Source organism: Gopherus evgoodei, chromosome 22, assembly GCF_007399415.2.
Source record: "Gopherus evgoodei ecotype Sinaloan lineage chromosome 22, rGopEvg1_v1.p, whole genome shotgun sequence".
Classification (NCBI taxonomy): domain Eukaryota; kingdom Metazoa; phylum Chordata; order Testudines; family Testudinidae; genus Gopherus; species Gopherus evgoodei.
The window spans coordinates 6,228,576-6,249,094 of NC_044343.1; the positions used below are offsets into that span (position 1 = coordinate 6,228,576).

The 20,519-nt window shown below is 54.4% G+C and overlaps 1 protein-coding gene across 1 annotated transcript in view; it reads left to right on the plus strand.

Moving 5' to 3' along the window:
- LOC115638803 (granulocyte colony-stimulating factor receptor-like) overlaps positions 1-20,519 on the plus strand; it is a 27,726-nt gene continuing 7,207 nt past the window's right edge. Inside the window, exons 1-14 of the mRNA XM_030540795.1 lie at positions 1-286; positions 941-1,061; positions 1,516-1,697; positions 2,103-2,254; positions 3,145-3,325; positions 3,987-4,069; positions 5,433-5,546; positions 7,436-7,655; positions 8,204-8,386; positions 9,073-9,174; positions 9,778-10,152; positions 10,820-10,916; positions 11,999-12,080; positions 13,528-13,894. Coding sequence (XP_030396655.1) covers positions 1-286; positions 941-1,061; positions 1,516-1,697; positions 2,103-2,254; positions 3,145-3,325; positions 3,987-4,069; positions 5,433-5,546; positions 7,436-7,655; positions 8,204-8,386; positions 9,073-9,174; positions 9,778-10,152; positions 10,820-10,916; positions 11,999-12,080; positions 13,528-13,894 — 2,545 coding nt within the window. The remainder of the gene's footprint in view (positions 287-940; positions 1,062-1,515; positions 1,698-2,102; positions 2,255-3,144; positions 3,326-3,986; positions 4,070-5,432; positions 5,547-7,435; positions 7,656-8,203; positions 8,387-9,072; positions 9,175-9,777; positions 10,153-10,819; positions 10,917-11,998; positions 12,081-13,527; positions 13,895-20,519) is intronic.

Below are 20,519 nucleotides of genomic sequence, written 5' to 3' on the forward strand. Positions count from 1 at the left end.
ATGCTAAGCCTGCACCCCACAGTGGCCTGCCTCGGCACCCCATTGACGGCCTCCTGCACCCTTGACCCCAGCTGCCTGCAGATCGGCCATGCCCGCCCGGGCGATATTGTCTGGAGACTGAATGGAGACACAAGGCAGCTGCCACTGAACCAGAGCATCGTGGGAAACGGCACAGTCACCGTGGTCACCATTTTCCGGGCAGAGCAGCCCCATGGGGAGCTGAGCTGTTACCTGTCTCACCGGAGCAGTATGCACCGGTTGGGTCTGGCCGAGTACCAGGCTGGAGGTGGGTGCAGTTCCCGTAGCTCCCTGGTCTAGGAGAGGAGATGAACTAGGCTTGACCTTCACGAGGGCTGGATAAGGACCCATCCTGGAAAGCCCGGAGGGTGCTTGGCTCCCACTGGGGGAAGCGGGTGGGGGGTGCTGAGCCCCTGCCAAGCCCATTGGCTTGTGCTGCAGTCGTGGGCGGGACTGGTTGGAATTTTTCCACCCAAACATTTTTTCCGCCGGAAAACGATGAGTTGTCAAAAGCTAAACGTTCTGGGGAAACGTCGATTTCGATGGAATTTGGGGGGCGGGGCAGATCAGTGCTCTGTTCCGATGCCTTTTCGGGAGGCGACGTTTCAATTAGCCATCTCAATACCACACTAAGTTTCAAGTTTTCAGTGTCATATTTGTTGTTCTAACACGCGCAAGTTGAGATCAGAGTGAAATGCTTTGATCGACCCCAAACTCGCTTTTTCTGGGATTTCATTAGCGGGGTCAGGTTTTGCTTTGTTTTCGTTCCGTTTCGGAATGGGGAAAGGGGGGGAAAGGGAAGCCATGGAAGGGAAGCCATCCAGTTTGCACCCAGCTCTGGGGGTGTTCAGGACCCTGCAGTCAGCGCCGACCCCTCCAGCACCGGCTGGTTCTATTGGCCTTTTCTCTTCTCGTTCTGAAGTCCCGCCAGCAGAGCTACAAGTGGAACATTGCATCAGCTTCTGGGGTGGGAACATCACCTGCTACTGGGACCCTGGGCCGGAGACCTACCTTCCAACCACATACACCCTCCACATCACTGAGTGAGTTCTCCAGCTGGCCATAAGTGTGAGGGGGCAGGGGAGGGAGTGGGGGAGGATTGACATCCCAACACCTGACGATTAAAAGGCACTGTCCTTGTAAACCAGTGGTTCTCAAACTGGGGGTCGGGACCCCTCAGGGAGTTGCAAGGGGGTCACGAGCAGTCAGCCTCCACCCCAAACCCCACTTTGCCTCCAGCATTTATAATGGTGTTAAATATATGAGAATGTGTTTTTAATTGATAAGGGGGGGGTCGCACTCAGAGGCTTGCTGGGTGAAAGGGGTCACCAGGACAGAAGTTTGAGAACCGTTGCTGTAAACTGTAGATATAATTATTGATTTTCTCCCTCCTCCCCCTGCCGTGTCCAATGCTGGCAGGGGTGAGGGTGGGGTTTGGGCTCTGCCACTTGTGTTCCTGAGCCCGGCAGCTGCTAACCCGGGCTCTCTCCCTCTCAGAGAAGCAGGGCGCTGCCTGTGGATGTTCAGAGATGCCGGGACGTGCGTCTCCAGCCGAGAGAGCCGTTCCTGCACCATCCCTGTGGAGAACCTCTTTGCCTCTTTCCGAGTGAGGCTAACAGCCGTGAATCTGCTGGGCCGGGCCAGCGCCGCAGACAAGTGCGTGCATGGAATGAGCATTGGTAAGACCCGCTCACAGGGGAGAGGAACAGTGGCCCTGACACAAACTGAGCCAGGGCAGGTGTGTCTGCTGGACTAGAATCACAGGTGGGGAGTACTTGGGTCCGATTTGGTTCCGAACTCGTTGGGCCAGCCAAACTGAGTGAGCAAAGCTTAGCACGGGTGGATTTCTGGGCTGAGCTGGAGGCGTCATGAGACTGCGACGTAGCTGGGTGAATCACACTGGGCTCTCCTTCAGAAGATCCAGGAGCTAGTCCAGGCTCTGCCACTGACTCTGCATGTACCCCTGGGCCTGTTGCCTCCCCCTCTGGGCTTCTGAGAGGGGGCTGAGGGTGGCTGCTTGTCTCTGGGCGTTGGGGGAGGGGTGTGAAGAAATGCTGCCCACGCTTGTGGCTTTCCTTTCCCAGTGAAGCTGAGCCCACCGGAGGTCAGCACCACGGCGGACAGGAGTGACTGCTTCCACGTGGCGTGGTGGCAGCCCAATGAGGAGCTTCTGCGTGTGACGGACGCGCGGTATGAGATCCGGTACCGCGACGTGGACGAAGCATCCTGGACACAGGTGGGTGGCTGTTGGTGAGAAGCATTAGTAACAGGACTGACACCTGCTTCATAGGTGCATCCCCTCCTTCTGGAGATGGGGGGGGTGTTAGGGATGTTGGCTGGCTTTACCATCTCTCTCTCCTCCCTAACCATGCAGTTACCCAGCTGTCTGTTCGTCCATCTAATCTATGCCCCTGGCCCAGAGCTCTCGGACACACGCGTGACACTTCCTGAGAACAAATCCATATGCTTGAAACAGTTGGCCCAATGGCCAAAGTGTGACCTCTTTAATTCCACCCCCTACTCCAAATGAAGGCTTCCCACCCCCCCGCACCTTCTGCTCAGCTCTTCCCACCCAGAAGAAACCTGGCACACCCTCAGCTCGGAGAGCTCGAGATAGGGGAGGCAAGTTCCAAAAGCAAAGAGACCCTCATTGAAATACACCTGCATTTAGCCACCTCCTGTTTAAACTGGGGGTGCTCGTGTAACTCACTGGTGCTTGTTTCACAAATCCACCCCCCAATGGCTGACCCACCGAGGAATGAGCCTGTTACAGGCCTGCTTAGGGAGGCTTGACTCTTTCGCTCAAGCTGTAGCAGCTCCTCCATTTCGCTCTGGAGGCCTCTGGTTCAGGCCCCGGTGTGTCAGACAAGATGGCAGCCGTCACATTGGCTCAAGACCCTCTGCTTCTCTCAAGAGTCCCGTGAGGACAGAGCTGGGTTCTGCTGAACCCGGTTCCTGTGTCACGGGGAAGCGGTCTCCCGTCATGCCCCTTGGCTGGGGTTATTGAGGAGGAGAGAGCCCAGCATGAAGAGACACCAGCTGGTTTGATCTGAGGTGCTTTAGGGCAGAATTGGGGCAAGCTGCAAAGAGAAGAGCTAAAAGGGACCCCCCCACCCCTCCGATAAGGTGGATGTCACAGCCGCAGAGAACGCGCCTGCGTCGAAGGACGTCTGTGGTGTCTCGCCGTTCACCAGCTACTCCATCCAGGTGCGAGCGCAGTACCAGAGCGACGCCTTCCCCTGGAGCGATGGGGGCCCCTCTTGGAGCGCCTGGAGCCACGAGAGATTTGTGAGGACTCTGCCCGCGGGTAGGGAGACATGCTCGCATCTCCATCTCCCTCCTGCCTTCACCCCAAAGCTGCTGCCCACCCTTCCATGACAGGTCCTGTCTTCCTCCTCCTCCCTCCTGTCTTCAGTAGATGGGCCATGAGCTGGGGCAGCATGGACAGGGACGGGGATAGAACAGGCTGGCCGGACCATCCACTCCCACCCACCTCAGACCCAAATTTCAGGAGCATCAGCCCCACTCTGGCCTGAGGCCTCTCCCATGGGTCTCCTCCTCATGCCCTGTGGGTAACGCTGATGGGGCCAGCACTTAGCTAGCATGCCCAAGCCATCTGCCTGCTGTCACCCCGATCTCTCTCGGCTTGTATGTCACACCCCTTCCCGCCACCCTGTGGGTGCCATCTTCAACCGTCCGCTCCTAAAGGCAGGGAGTGTGTGTCTCTGTGGGGCTGCCTAGATCCTAGCTGAGTGCTCCTATAATACAAATTATATTCACCACAAAGGGTTAAACAAACTCCCCTGTCACTGATGGTTGCAAGGGTGGGGCTAGCGGGTGCGTCTGGGCCACAGCAATCTATACCCTCTGCTCTCAGCTCCCTCCCTGCAGAAACCCTCTCTCAATGATTTCATTCCTCTCCTTTGCATCTCCCGCATTGCCCTCGCCTGCCCATGGCCACCCCCTAGCCCCGTCCAGAGGGCCGGCTCTTTGGAGGAGAATAGCCACGCCCGACTCTGATGGGAGGAGTGAGATCATTCTGATGTGGAAGGTAGGGGGCCAAGCAAGGATCCAGGCCAGACACACCACCTGGGAAGGGACTGGAATCAAGAGTTGGGTTAGTCCTGCATTGCACGTGTCCTGGGTGACTCCAGGCCTGACTCCATCTGCTTGCCCTTGCAGCAGTTAAGGATCGGGTGACCAAATACCAAGTGTGAAATCGGGACGGGGTGGGGGGCAATAGGAGCTCATATTAAAAAAAGCCCCAAATATCAGGACTGTCCCTATAAAATCGGGACATCTGGTCACCCTAGTTAGGGATCAAAGAAAAGAACATGAAGTACGATTATAAAACAGGAACCATCCGCCCCAGGGCTCCTGACTGAGAATCCCCAGCTTTTCGGGCTGGGTCTAAGGCTTAATTCTTCTGGCAAAGCCATATTGACCTCAGTGGGCCTGACTTCTCTCACTCGTTTCACTCTGATTTTAAGCCGAGCTGCTCCTGATTCATGCTGGCATGAGCAGAGAACTGTACCCAAAGGGAGATCCCTTCCCAGACATGAGTAGCCATCAGAACCAGGAACAAGCCCCACGGGATAGAACTCGGAGACACAGCTTTGCAAATGCGACCAGGCCAGCCCCGAGAGAGAGTGGGCCATCCAGGTCTCCTTTGGCCTTTACATTCCCAAACCGTTACTTGTTTGCCCTGGGAAGGGTTGGGAGAGGATTTAGGAGCTGGGCTGTATGTGGGCTGGTGTCCCAGCCAGGGCTGGGTGGAAAACAAGAATTCTGTTTTTTGTAAGGAAAAAAAATAAATGAGGTTTTGACATTTTTCGTTTCACCTCAGAACTAAGCCACGACCTTTGGAAACTTTGAGGGACCCCCCTCACCCATGATAGCCACTGCTCTGCCTGAGTTAGGACTTGGGTCACACCTCCCAGGCGAGGGCCCTAACCAATTAGCTGTTCTGGAACGGGCACCCAACAACCCCACTGGTGAGGGGGACCAGGCACTTGTTACTCAGAGATGGCTCATTGGGCAACTCTCCCTGCCCGTAACGGAAGCTATAACAGCCTGTCCATTGGCTCGTCACTCGCATTCTCTCTCTTTCTCTGGTTTTGACGGAAGAGTTCGTTGAACCTTCCAACTGAAAAGTTTTGGTTTCAACAAATTGACATTTTCTGACCGGAGGAAAACGTTCAGCAGATATTTCTGCACCAGCAGCAGTCCCAGCCTGGACGTATGGATGTCTCCTGTCTCTTCACGTGTGGCTATCTCCTGTCTCTTCACGTGTGGCTATCTCCTGTCTTTTCAAGCATTATGTCACATTGGTGACACAGTACTGAAGCAGCATGGTGTGTAACTGTGGGTGTGTCTACACTGCAGACTAAGCCTGCATCTCTCTGTCACCCAAGCTTGTGGACTTCAGCGTCTGCACTGTTGTAAACCTGGCTTTACAGTTGCTGGACCTAGGTCTCACAGCCATGCTCAACCTGTCCACGCTCCACTGTGCAGCCCTTCTGACTCAGGTCAGTGGTTGAGCTGTGTCCACACTGCAAAATGACAGGGCTTGAACCTGAGTGACAGCAGGACTTCTGCTGTCACCCAACCCATCCCCAGCAGGGTTCTAGGACCCAGATCCTGAGTTGCTTGCGGACTCGAGTCAGACTGATTTTGTGTGTGGACAAAAGAGGAGCTTAAGCTCAAACCTGAGTCAGACTCTGGGCTTAGTGTGCAGTGTAGACGTACTGTGAGAGACCATTGCCCTGATGCAGACTGCTGCATAGGAACAGGGCCATCAGCATAGCTGATTCTCTGTCTGAGTCCCTCGGACTTTCCATCTCCTCCTCAGTCAGACTTTCTATTGATCTGTCTTGGTCCCTTGTTCTCTCCTGAACTTGCTCAGGGCACACATGATCTCACTCACACTTTCTGGTTCTCTCTCTTTAACACCCATGTGTTCTTTCTCTCCTATGTTTGTATTCGATTTGTAGATTCCAAGGCCAGCAGGGACCGTTGTGATCATCTAGTCTGACCTTCTGTATTGCCCAGGCCAGAGAAATGAAAAAATAGAATTAACAGGCAGCAGGTTTAAAACAAACACAAGGGAGTATTTCTTCACACACCGCACTGTCGACCTGTGGATCTCCTTGCCAGAGGATGTTGTGAAGGCCAAGACTATAACAGGGTTCAAAAAAGAACTAGATAAATTCATGGAGTATAGGTCCATCAATGGCAATTAGCCAGGATGGGCAGGGATGGCGTCCCCAGCCTCTGTTTGCCAGAAGCTGGGAATGGGCGAGCGGGGATGGATCATTTAATGATTGCCTGTTTTGTTCATTCCTTCTGGGGCACCTGTCAGAAGACAGAATACTGGGCTAGATGGACCTTTGGTCTGACCTAGTACAGCCATTCTTATGTTCTTATGAGAACGGCCCCAAAATAATTCCTGTTTAAACTAGACTCCATCTTAAAAAAAGAAAAATCCTCCCTTGATTTAAAAATTGTCACTGACGGAGAATGCCCCATGACCCTTGGTAATTGTTCCAGTGGTTGGTTAATTTCACCATTAAACATTTACACCTTATGTTCAGTCTGAATCCGTGTAGCTTCAACTTGGAGCCATTGGATCTGGTTACACTTGTATCTGCTAGGTTGATAATGGCCTCGTGTAGCTATTTATAGTCTGTGATCAAGTCACCCCTTCTTTGTTAAGCTAACTAGATAGACTCAAGGAGCTCAGCTGCTATCAGGCAGGTTTTCTAATTCTTTAATCATTCTTGTGGTTCTTCGCTGAACTTGCTCAGATTTATCCTTAAAAGCAGCAAAGAATCCTGTGGCACCTTATAGACTAACAGACGTTTTGGAGCATGAGCTTTCGTGGGTGAATACCCACTTCCTCAGATGCACTAACACGGCTACCCTCTGATACAGATTTATCCTTATCCTTCTTCAGTTGTGGAATCCAGAATTGGACACACCGTTCCTGCAGCAGTCGCACTAGTGCCAACAGGACCCCACTAGAAACGCACCCACTTGCTGATTCCCTGTTTGCGATGATGTTGGAGCTGCTTGGAAATTAAATATCAGAGTGTTTTGTTTGGGATTGGTTCGTTGGTTCTTTCCAGAAAAAAAAGGGTTTTCCTTGATTAAAATGGACATTTTTGCAAAAATTTTCCATTTTTGTCCCAAAAAACCTACTACTGCTCCTAGCTTGCAGCTTTTCATCAAGAATCTGAGAATCAAGAGGGTTATTTAATGAAAACATGTTTCGTGGTGGGGGAAAGTCAATTCTCAGTCAATTCTACTGTGTCCTTTCAGTCCAGTCCTAGCAGGGGAGCTCAAGCATCCCCATCTGCCCCTGCCTAGGTCCTGAACTGCTGTGAGGCTCTGCATGACACTGCTTTCTCCCTCACAGCCCTTGCAGCCAAAGGAAGCCAACAGCAGAATCCTGACCTACAGTCTCCGCTGGCAGCGAAAGGGGCAGCCGGCTGTCCTGGCATGCCTCACCCACTCCCTGCAGTGTGCTCTGGAGCTGCCGGCCTCCGAGGAACACACCTTCTTCCTCACCGCCAGCAATTCCATGGGCGAGTCCCCTGCTAGTAAGCTGTCGATCCCGGCGGTGCAGGCCCAAGCAGGTTAGGCCCAGCCTGATCTCTGCGCCCCGGTGGGGTGGTGGCCGGGCCGGCCGGCAGTTGGGTTAGATCTGCAGGGGGATGCGGGAGGAGTTCTGTGCCAGGCGGGGTGAGGGGGATCAGACGCTTATCACTAGGTGAGGGCAGCTCCCAAGCAGATGGGCCGGGAGCACTGGGCCATTGGGTTCCCACGGGGGGGAGGGGCAAGCCCATAATGGGACCCCGGCTGGGGAAGTCTGAGCTGCACCCCCGACAATGGGGTGATACAATGGGGAGGCCCACTAGTGCACTGCCCTCTTGGAGCACGTGTGCACAGCGCGGCCCCACAGCGCAACGGATGCTTGGGAGCCCCCAGGGACCCTGTTGGCTCCATCTCTCCCCGCCCAGGCAGAGGGACTACAGGGGAAGCATTGCACCACCCGACCCAAGTTCCCCTTCAGCACAGGGTCTGGGAGGAGAGAGGCAAACTGTCCTTCCCCCACGGCAACGTGGGCACCTGAAGGTCAGCCCTGGGCGTGCCTTCCTCTCCACTATCCCCGTGCTCCTTTCAGTGCTGCTGCCACTGCCAGTCCTGGTCTCGCCGGCGAGCGATCGCAGCCTTCTCCTGCAATGGGATCCCCCGGGCTTCGCTGCAGCAGCCTATGTCTTCGAGTGGGGCCGGGCGTCTGAGAATCGGGGGCAGAACAGCAGCTGGAGCTATGAGCTGGGAAACATCAGCAGGGTGGTCCTGGCAGGTGAGTGGCGGGTGGGGAAGTGATTCCAGAAGTGACAGAGTGGGGGGAGGGGAAGGGGGAAACTGAGGCAGGACCCCCTCCACATTCCTAGTTAGGACTTCACATCAGACCTAGTGTCATGAACCAAGCCCCTACAGATCGCTCTCCGTGCATGCGGCACTGAGCCAGCGAGAGGTGGGTTTTTGTCCCCCTCTAGTAACTGGTGAGGATAAGAACCTACTACTGCTCCTAGCTTGCAGGGTTACTCCTCTAGCTCCAGGGTTATGGGCTCAGGCTTTTAGTACTGCAGGTCTCACGTTCAAACCCTGTCGTCAGCCCACGTCCCCCAGGCTGGTGTGAGGTTGGATAGCCAGGCAAAGCAGGAGTATAGGAATTACCAGCTGGGAACAGGCAAGTCCAACAACAGGTGATGCTGAGGCATCCTAGGCCTGGGGCAGGGGATGGATTCCTTCCTGACCCCGTATGGTGATCAGTGGATACCCTGAAGCATGTGGGTTGAGTCATCTTGTCAGATGTGCTCCCGATTAGAGAAATGGCCATTTGTTTGTTTGAACCCACTTCTGCAGCCTCCCACGCAGGGAGGACTGAAGCAGGGAGGGTATGCTTTTGGGTGCACATCCCCTGGGGCTGTGTTGCGGAAGAGACGGGAGGTTTCACCATCGCTTGTCCCTGTCATGTCCCCACAGAGGCAATTGAGCCGGGGTATCTCTACAGCCTGACAATCTTTGCCCTGAGCGATGGAGCCGTCCATGCTGCAGGGTCTGCAAGCGCTTACTCCAAGCAGATCGGTAGGTGCTGAGTGTTTGGGGCAGAGGCAGCCAGATCCCTTCCACCCCTAGGAGAAACCCGGCAGCGCTCCAGCCAGCGATGTGGGAAAGGGTGCAGGGCCCACTGAAAAGTGCCAGTGGCTTTGCTGGGGAAGTATTAGTCTGGTATGAAGATTAGCATAGACCGTTCTGACTCCTGCTGAGCTCATATCTTCCCCTCCCGTCCTGAAACCAGAGGATGGTTTGGGGAGCTCCTAGGAGACTTGGAGTTGAGGACTTCTGGTTACTTTAGGTGTGGAAGCCTTTATTCCTGCAAGGAGAAGGGAGTGGTGTCTAGTGGTTAGAGCAGGAATCCTGGGTTCTATTCCCAGCTCTGCTACTGACCTGCTGCATGGCCTTGGACAAGTCATATTGCTGCTCTATGCCTCTATTTCCCCATCTGTAAAATGGGCATTCATGGAGTTGTGGGGAGGGATGGAAAAGGTTAATATTTGTGGCAGGCTCTGAGATCCTTCTGATGAAAAGCCTAAAATACACAGCTGGGAATGAAGGGGGGACCTCAGCTTTGGGTGCCTGGGATGGGGCTGGTTAACCCTTTCCTTGCCACCCCCTCTGTGGTTGCAGCTCCATTCCGTGCCCCTGCTCTGCATCCCACCCATGTCTGGCCATCCCAGGTGGAGGTGCAGTGGGAGGAGGTCCCATTGGAGGAGCAAGGTGGCTTCATCCGGAACTACACCATCTCCTACGAGGAGCAGGGAAAAGACACCCAGGGTGAGGCACCACCTGGCTTTGTGCTCCATGCTGGCCGGGCCTGGACTCACCAGCTGGGACTGAGCAGCGGCATCTCCTGTCTTACAGCCGTGGTGGTGAACGGCTCCGTCCGTCGCTATCTCATCGCGGGTCTGGCTCCTGACTCCGTGGTGAGGGTGGGCATCTCTGTCAGCAACGACGGGGGAAGCACCCAGGGCTCTGTCCTCTCCATCAGAACCAGAAGCCTTGGTGAGGAAAGTGGAGAACCGGGCGCTATGCCCTGGACTGGGGGTGCTGGGGGTTCAGAGGGCACTGAAATGAGATGCTGCTTGGGCAATCTAGCCTGTCCCTTGGCCAAGGTAGGATGGATTCCTACCAGCACCTCCTCCAACCAAATTATGGAGCTTCCTTGGGGCAGATGATTCCCTGCTGGATCGCTCTCGATTCTGCACTTCAGCCTACACTTCCCCCTTTGCCCAGCTCCATCCCATTGCTCCTGTTTACATCCCCTTGGAGTATCCCGTACTGGTCCTCTCCCCCTTGGGCTGAGCATCTCTCTCCCCCTCATCCCCATAAGCCAGAGTCTCCAGGCTTCCTAAGGCTTGAGATCGGTCTATTTTGCAGCAGATCCATTCACAAGGCCTGTACCTCCGTTGCCTTGCACAGCCCTGTACGCCGGGGCCAAGGCCTCCCCTGTCAGAATCGTCCTGTCTTCCGCCCACCTTGCACGGGTGCAAAGGATCACATGGGGCAGCGGAGAACGGGAGAGAGTCCCTGTGGGCTGCAGTAGGGCTTGGGCTGTCCCTGGGCAAACCCCTAGCGCCAGCTGAGGGGCTGCAGTGCAGGCTCCCAAGGGCTCTTGCTCATGGGTTCCCAGTGACTTTGCACCTAAAGCGTTTCCCTGCTCTCTTTATAGACGACGGGAAGGTTGAACTGTTGCTGTCCTCCCTGTGTGTGGGGCTAGTCGTCCTGCTCATAACGGCCACTCTGGTCTGCGTCCTCAAGCACCCCCTGTACGTATGTTTTTGAGTCCCATCCCAGCCACACTTCTGTGTGTGAGGGTGATTCCCCCACACTTGGATACCATAAACTAAGGATGGTCGGGTCTGGTTAGTACTTGGACTGAGGACCACCAAGGGACACCTTGGTCCTATTGTGTAAGGAAGTGGCCTTTGAGAAGAGAGCGCCCCCTACCACACTGCTGAGTCAGTGTGGGGCTGGGGAGGGTGGGGGGTAACTCAGCGAAGGATGCTCTTCGTGCTGAGATGGCACTACGCCCCGTGTACCTCAGCACGGTGCTAGGGAATACTGTGCTGCAACAGGGTCAGGCCTGTCAATGAAAATTTACGCTCAACCCCAGGAGGGCTTTCGGCCACAAATGATCTCCGGGCACTTCCTGCCAAGGAGATTTTAGCCCTGGTGTCCTCCGTCCCCTTCCGCCTCCCTGATTGTTCCTGCAGTTCTAGCTGGACACAACGTTCCTCCCGGCTCCTTGTCCCGAGCGGCAGGATAGGGGTGCCAGGTGCTGTTAAAAACTCGCCTCGTTCCCCTAGAGGGGGCTGGCAGCATCCTAGAAGTCAGAGCTGGACGAGACCTACGAGGTCCCACCCCATCTATCTCCCAGCCACAGCAGGATTCGTCCCCCCAGGGCAGGTTGCCAAGCCCAGGGAGCTGCATCTCAGTGGTAGGTGCAGGAATTCCTGGGCAGAGTTTGCCGAGCCCTGTGGAATGGGAAGTGCTCCTGTAGAAATGTGGAGAGTAATAGTTCTTTCCCAATCTACAGAAGGGCCTTCATCTTTCCCTTTAAAACACTTAGCGTCCCTGTGATCTTAGCATTCCCTTCAGGCCTCCTGCCAGAGCATCCTGGGACAGGACTTTGGGAGGTCAGTCAATGCCGTAGGCATCCCTAGGCAATGCAGACATGATCAGCAAAGCACAGGCTGTCATTGATTTCGGCCCCCTGGTCTGGGACCTCCGGATCCAGTGTCAGGGAGTCGCAAATCCCTGGGGAGACTAGTTGTGAGAATGTAGAGAGAGGCGTTTCCCTCCTCGATGTGGTCATCTCAGTACCAATGCTGGGTATTGTCCTCTACAGAATACAGGGCTGCCTGTGGCCGCAAGTCCCTGACCCTGCGAAAAGCCACCTGGCCAGCTGGCTGCCACAGAAAATGTGGCTGGTGAGTATACGTTTTTCTGCACAGAGATATGGTGGGATATGTGTGTTAGCTGCTTCTGCTCCCAGCAGGAAGTTGCTAATTAACCAAAAGTCGCCAGTAATAGGAAGGCTCCTGCCTGAGAGAGCGGCGTGGGGCAGTCCTGGGGCAGTCTACAAGGAGCTGGGTGCTGGCGGCCTGCAGGGCTGCACACTAACAAGAAATAGTGTCAGTAACTGGCCAGGCAGGTGCTAATACCCAGATCCCTTGGGCATGAAAGCCGAGGGGTCAGGCTCTGTCCCCAGCCAAATATGAGGATTGCTAATAGCTGGCTACACCCGTCCCCCACCCCGGTCCCTGCCCGAGGATTTCCTGCGGCCTACGCTGGGAATTGGTTGCTGTCTCTGGCATGTATCCTGGGAGCAGGCTGTAAGCTTCTCCCTCCATCCGCCCCACCCAGTGCCGTAAGAGCTGGAGGTCATGTCTCCAAGGAGCACAGAGAGAAGGTGGGAGTGGAATGGAGAGAGACAGCCCAGGCTGGGAGATCTCCGGGCCTCTGCCAGGTCCCCAGTCAATGCCGAGCCACCCTCCCCACCCTTTCCACGGGACAAGAAAACTCCCTTCCCCAGTGACTTGACATCTCGGAGTGCTGCACATCCAGGAACGAAGCCCATCGTCTAGCTGCCCCACCACTGCTCTCTGGCTGCGTTAAGCCCCGTAAACTTAGCAATATGTCTCCTCCCCCCCGCAAGGACTGCAAGGGGCGGGAGTCTGTATTTCTTCAGCCATGGGCAACCGGCGGGTTTTCCAAATTCAGTTGTGCTCCCAGTCTGCTTGCCAGCTCCCCATTCCCTGGGCCCTTCCTTTGTGTACCATTGGCTGGCACCATCATGTTACTGGGGGCTGGGAGAGGCCCATGGAATTTACCCGCTGGCTTCCGCAGTCAGAGGTCACCAGCTGCTGGCGCATTACTAGCTCTGGGGGGCATGTTTTTGGCAGCTAATAAATTCACGGAAAAAGTGCATTTGAGAGACAGCGAAATGACGTGTGAATTTTGGTTGAATTCAGCAGATCGTTTTGGCTGGAAAAACAAAACGAAGGGGGAGGAATTGAAAAAGTCAAACCAGTTTGGCCATTTTGAAATGAAACGTTTTTGATGTTTTGTTTCCAAACGGAATTTTTCTTTTGAAATTTTGCTAACTTTTTTTTTTGAAAGGCGAGTGAAAAATACCCCAAAATAACCTGCTCCAAAAAACAGGGGGGGGGTGAAATTGTTCAGAGTCAAACAGAACATTTTATTTGGACCCAAAAAGAATTTGTTTGTTTGTTTGTTTGTTTCAGTGAGAAAACCCCAAATAATTCAGTTTTGATTCACACCAAACCATTTACTTTCTTTGAAGGCAGGGCATCTGCTCCTAAACCAAAAAAACCAATGGTTCGTTCAGTTCCCCATGTAACCTCTCCCTTGCAGGACTTGGGGAACTTCCCAGCGGAGCAGAGCAAGAAGCAGAGAGCGGGGTATCCCGACTTCCCGTTCTGGGGGGTCTCGGGAATCATCTGTGGCCAGCAGGAGGAGGAGGAGAGGATGTGCAAGTCCTTCCTGGAATGCACCTGGGCAGCAGAGGCCTCTAGTGCCAGAGATAAATACAGGCAGCCTCTCCAGACCATCCTCCTCCGGGGAGACGTGACTACCCCAGACCATTCCCAGGCAAGACGCCAAAGCACGCTGGAATATTCCACAGTGATTGTCTGGGCATATCCTGGTGATGCCCCACCAAGTTCTACTGCTCCCTGGCCTCAACCTACCCCTCAGAGCCCAGATTGCTCTGGCCCCAGCCGTAAGCCCGGCTGGAGGATCTGCTTCCAAAACCCATCCTGTGAGCCCCTGGATGGGTCATGCTGGCAATGTGGCCAACAGCCGGATGGAGGGCCCGCTTCCTTGGGGGCATTTCCGCTCCTGAGGACCCTGGTGGTGGAGGGATCTGGAGACTTCCAGCCTAATGGAGACCACCCTGCGAGTGCGCTCAGCCCAATGACACCCTGTCGGCCTCTGGAGAGAGACCTCCGCTCCTGGGGCATACGTCCGAATGAGGGAGGACAATAAGGCCGTCTCGGTGGAGTCTCACCCCACCAGGCAGAGGGGTGGGACATCAAGCAGAGCCCAGCTCCCCTGGGGGTGGGAGTGAGAGCCCTGCTGGTAAAAACATGGCCTTGATACCAGGGAGGGCTGAAAACGGGGCCAGAAGGAGCCATGTTGGCCTGGCTCTCCATGCGTTCCTCTTCCCCTGCCTCTGCCACCTTTTCCTCATGCTTAGCCAGCCTGGGCCAATCTTTTCCTGCCAGTGCAGCCTGCTGATCCATATGTGTCATGTCGCTCTCTGTGCCTGAGCTTTGGACGAGCTGAGCGTCTCCCAGGCCCTGGCTATGGGGCCTGGCTCCAGCTCCGGAGGTTCATGCTCAATGATGTCAAGCGAGACAGTGACCATCCAGCTAGCAAGTCCTGCCAGTGTGTTTAGAGGCCTCCTGTCCCTCTTGCTACATGCTCCTGGGTCTCATTAGCAACGAGCATTGGAGATGGGGGGATTGTTATCCATTCCCTCCGCCTATCTGGGTTTGTTCCCCGCAGTACATTGTTGGGTCCCAAATAACTTTGCTAAATGTACCCCCGCAAAAAAGCCAGAAAAGCCAAGTCAAGCTCCACATGCTGCTGCTCTGGCAGCTTCTGCAACACAGAAGACGGTGAGTACCCCTGGAGGGCCTACTAACTATTTAAAGGGATACGCCTCTATTTCTATACATTCTGTGTCTTAAATAACCCCCCATCAATTGAACTGCCACTGCTTTGCTTGGAAACCCAGCCAGCCTCACTGGCAGGGAGCATTTGCTGTGGTTTTGCGGCTGACGCAGGATTAAACTGGACTCCTTTGTGGAGCTTTCGCTCTGAATTTCTCGTGGGCGTTGCTCTTTGTGGGTGCTTATGACTTACTGACTCCCCCCAGCCCCAGGGGTGCAGTGTGCATGGAGCAATTCAGCCGTGCGTGTTTGCTGGTCAGTGGTATGTCTGGTTTGGATGGGGATTGGATTGTGTCTTAATGTAACTGTTTGCTCAGCACCGAAGTCTTTGGCAATGTGGGGGCACATGTAATAATTTCCCCTCCAGTTATTAAACCTCCAGAGGAAGCCGATCTGTTGCATTTCCACCCTCCCCCCCGCACGCTCCTGTTTTCTAGGAGGCTGTGGGTTTCAAATCCCACCTTAGACCTCCCTTCGGCCAGGCCAGGACTGCTACTTGTCCCACCGTCCTCTCAGTGCGACCTCATGCTGTTTATAGACACCTGTTGTGTCTCGTCCTTTCCTGCCTTAGTGAGTGCTGTAGGGCAGGGGGCGTCTCTTTGTTATGTATGTACAGCGCCTAGCGCAAAGCTGCCCCTGTTACAGTCCCACCAGTGGCAGAGCAGGACCTTCTTTAGAGAGAAAGGCTGGTCTTGGGATTACAATAATGGCCCCGACTGCAGGAACTCTGGCTTCAGTCTCTGACACTGACTCTGTGACCTTAGGCAAGTCACTTCAACAGGAGTGAACAAATTCAATAGCCAGAGGGTCGGACGTGCTGGCCCCTTTCCCCAGGAGCAGTTTGACACGTCAGTGTTTTTAAGAACATGTTAGCCATTAAACGTGGGTCAGGAGTGGTCTAAACATACTTAATCCTGCCTCAGGTTCGGAGGATGGACTCTCTGAGCTCCTTGGCAGCCCTACTCCGTTTGGGTGATTCTGTGTGCCGACACTCTCTGCCTCAGTTTCCCCATCTGTAAAACTGAGCCAACAAGCCTTCCTTTCCCCCTACCCTTTGTCGGCCTTATCTATTTTGATTGTCAGCTCTTTGGGGCAGGGACTGTCTCTCGCTCTGTGGCCGTGCAGCCCCGATCTTGGATGGGGCCTCGTAATGCTGCCGTAACACAACTCACGAATCACAAAGAATTCCATTAGCTAAACGGAGGAAGGTCAGAGCGGAGCTGAGAACAAACAAGAGTCACTTGTTTAAACACAAATCCCGCCCCCCACCACAAATGAATGATTTAGAAAAGACCTAAATATAAACCCCAAAGAAAACAAAGTATGTGCGGGAGGGATGCAAACAAAGGGGTGACTCACTTCCCCAGGGGCCGGGCGTGAGACACTTCCAAGTGGGGGTCGTGCTGCCGTGGGGGGAAAAGGACAGACAGTTGCCTCCAGTTACAACAATCCTTGTGGCGCTGCATTATGTGACGGCAAAGAATCCAGGCTTTCGAGCCAGGAACTTCAGCTGTGAAGGCCTTTGGCAGGAACAAGGCTGAGTAAACAGGGAAACAATTGAACAGGGGAACAAAACAGCTCTGAAGAGGAGAGAGCAAATCAATTAAAACGCATTGTGGGGGGAGAGAGAGAGAATATAGACTGACGGTTCAATTCAATGGGCTTTATAAGAAAATCGATCCCCAACAGCTGTGCTGTGGAAACTCTGCGGGACCCAGCGGCCGTGGCTTGCACTTCAGGTGACCAGATGTCCTGATTTTACAGGGACAGTCCTGATTTTGGGGTCTTTTTATTATATAGGTTCCTATTGCCCCCTCACCCCCGTCCTGATTTTTCACACTTGCTGTCTGGTCACCCTACTTGCACTGCTCAGGCGCCTTTCCCCTGAGGAGCACTAGCATGTAGGAGTTGTTACGGTAGCACTGAGGGGATCAGGGCCCAGCTGTGTTAGGTGCGGTACATCTGTATTAAGGGTCTGGCTATGCTTGGAGTGGAGCATGTGACTCCCGGCACAAGGAGGCAGATTCCTGCTCGCTGTCAGCCAGCTAGCTTGTGAAAAGCAGAGCCTAGCCACAGGGGCAGCGGGAGGGGCTCGCCCTCCCACCCCAGCTCAGCTAGCCCATCCCACCAGCCATGCTATATGCTGTTTTTAGCCAGCGTGGCTCCTAGAGCTGGGACTCACAGGTAGGCACCCAGCGAGACCATTCCAGCACGCAAGCGCTTACACGCTAAATAGACCAGACAAAGGCCGGGAGAAGAGGGTAAGGATCTTCCCTCTTTTACCAGATGGGGGACTGAGGCGGCCATGTAGGGAGAACGTGGCTGATTGTTGGTGTGGCTGCATCCCCTCTACTCATGCCAATGGGCACACGAAGTAGCATGGATGAAGCTGGTGGATGTGACAAGGAACAGCGCAGGTAACAGAGCTGCTCAGCAAGGAGGCATCTAGCTAGGAACTTGACAGCTGTTAGGATGCAGCATATCACAGCAGCAGTGGGACTAGAACTGACCCTTCTGGTCCAAAGAGCCCAGGCGCTAATCATTTGAGCTAACAGAGAATCGTCATGAGCTGCTCGCAGTATAGGGCTTATGACACACTCAGTTCAGATTACATACAGCAGAGGGCAGTGGTGCAAATGCACACATAATATTTGCACGAAGGTCATTTTTCAGTGCAGCGATGCAATATAAACCAGTTGGTCTGGGACTCAAACCTTTGCAATTTCCCTGGTAAAGCAGAGCTGCGAACTGGCTAATGGCAGGAAATACAAGGAGCGTACTCTGGGATTTTCCATCCTCGCTTCACTCCCGCTTTCGTTTTCACCCACCTGCACTTTGTTGAGTGCCGTTCGACCCGTGGCGGCGCTACAAAGCCCTTTCTGTTCGGATTTCCCCGTGGGACAGACTCCTGTTTATTTTGTCAAGGGCGAGCGTATTAGTGCAGCTATAAAAGGAGGTGGGTGTTTTCCAGGAGCTCAGCACAATCTGGAAGCTGCTTTTTCATTCTCTCTCCACGCCGGCCGTTGGACCGAATGCTGGCTCAGTCCGGGGTGTTTACCGAAGAGCTGCGATTGGCTTTGACTGTCACTGTTTGGTTAGAATGGGGCCCGTCGGCCTACGTTTTCAAAAGGCATTAATGCCTCGAGACCTTTCAATGGGCTTGATTTTTCAGAAGAGTGGGTGCGTGGCACTTTCTGAAAATCAGACCCCTTGCCCACGCCGGGAACTCAAAATCACTAGTCTCCTTTGAAAATCCTGGCCCTGCTTTAAGACCTAACTTTTAGTGGTCCTGTTAAACGCCGTCATGTCCACAGGCACGTTATGGGAAGAGCTGATTTGCATTCCAACTGGATACCTGCTTCCTGTACACAGTTCTCCAAAGGGTGCAGGGCTGAGGTCATTTTGCATGTCTTTTAAAAAAAAAACCCAGCAGTACTTAGCAACATTACACTGCCTTTCCTGACCGGATGTGCTTGGATATCTGCTTTGTTGTATTCTTTTTAATCCAGTGACCGAAGGGGTTAATCACGAGGGACTGTTTGTTCCACGGGCGCCGTCTGCCTTTTTCGGCGCAGTCCCGCGGAACCAGACAAAACCCGACACGTTGTTCCGGCGAATGTTCCAGCCTGCACGTGTGGCTGATTATTCTAGAGAGCAGCTTGCGAGCCGCTGCTAGCGGGAAGGGGAGGGATGGGTCCATATGCAGCAGCTGTCATGGTGGCTGCGAGGAGAACGCGGTGGAGAAATTCTCAGCCTAGGAAACCAGAGACATTTTCTGTAGAAAGAAATTGCCTGCAGTTTTTGGTTCTTAACCTCCCCCGAGGTCTGTGGGCCCTGGCTGGGCCTGGCTTATGGCTTTGTATCTAAGGGCCTCTGGCACGCCAGCCTGCAGGAAAGGGTCCTAACTTTCCTTGTGTACTTTGACAGTAAGATCTCTGGGGGCAGGGCCAGCGCTTCCACTAGGCGACCCGAGGTGGTCACCTAGGGCGGCAGGATTTGCGGGGTGGCATTTTGCCGCCTTCGGCAGAAATTCGGCAGTGGGGGGTCCTTCCGTTCCAGGTCTTCAGCGGAAATTCAGCGGTGGGTCCTTCACTCGCTCCGGGACTTGTCGCCAAAGTGCCCCAAAGACGCGAAGTGGAAGGACCCCCTGCCGCTGAATGCTCAGAGGAGGAGCACTGCCACCTAGGGTGGCAAAAACCCTGGTGCCACTTCTGCCTGTGGGGCCCTGAGATTGGTGTGGCCCTATGGAGCAGTGGTTCTCAACCTGGGGTAAGTATACACCTGGGGATGTGCAGAGGTCTCCTGGGGGGTAGATCAACTCATCTAGATCAGTGTTTCTCAACCTGGGGGTTGTGCAACAGGCTTAGGGGGGTCGCAAGGGCATTAGGGGGTGGCCAGCAGGGCCATTGCTCAGGGCCCCACACACCAAGAGGCCCCCCGAAGCAAAGCTACACGCTTCAGCCCCGGGCAGCTCAGGCTTTGGACAAGGCTCACAAGTGAAAAACAGGCTGAAGTCTCCCTCTGAAATGCAATTTGTAAGCACAATATTTGTATCCCAGTCGACTGATTTTCCAATGAGATGGTGAAAACGAGAAAGTTGGCCCTTGTTCAGCGCTAGTGTGGCTGTGACACTTTTTCTTCTTAAGTCTGATTTTGTCAGCAAGTCGTTTGGAAGTGAGGTGGGACTGGAGCGACGCAAGACAAATCGGCCTCCTGAAAGGGGGACAGTCGTCTGGAAAGGTTGAGAGCCCCTGCTCTAGAAGCTACTCCACTACACACAATAAGGATGAAACTGACCTAAACCACTTTACACACACAAATTGTTTCCAGCCCTGCATCGGCCATATGTCAGCCTGGCCTAGATTTCATGCACGGACGGAGAGGTTTGTAGCCAAAATGCAACCGCAGCAGCATTAGCTCACTATGCTCTAGTCACCAGGTCAGTTTTTGTTATCCTGTTTCATTCAGTGCCCCAATGAACCTCAGCTTTACGCAGCCATTCAGTGCCAGAGAGCAGCCTTGCCAACGTTCCTGAGTCTCATTGAAATGGGATTTAGATTTCAGAGAGCCACAGGGTCCATCGAACGCTGTAAAAACACCAGCCGTGGCAGCAAGTCAGAGCTCGGGTCAACTGATTTGGGCTTGCGGGGCTTGTGCTCTGGGAATGACAACAGCAGTGTAGACGTTCGGGCTTGAGCTGGATTCTGGGTGCTGAGACCCTCCACCCTCACTGGCAAACTGTTTCTGCAATGCAAGGATCCCCTGTGCCTGTCAAATCCGGCCACCGCTGGGGCAGAACAGGGCACATAGCCACAACACAAGACAGAAAGTGAAGAACGCAAAGGCTATCACATCCATTTCAAACTGCGGGCCCGCCATACAGCCCACTTAGCCTTGGCTACAGCCATCACACACCTGCTAGCCAAAACACACGCCCTCTCCTACTCAGGGCAGGTGCAAGGATGTTTCACGCTCTAGGAGAAACTTCTACCTTGTGCCCCCCTCAGCCCTGTGGCAGCTCTCTGCTCCCCCCTCTGCCCTGAGGCGCCCTCCCATGGCAGCTCCCCACCCCGCCCTAAGGCGCCCCCCGGCGGCAGCTCCCCACCGCCATCTCCATCCTGAGGCGCCCTCCCATGGCAGCTCCCCACCCTGCCCTAAGGCGCCCCCCGG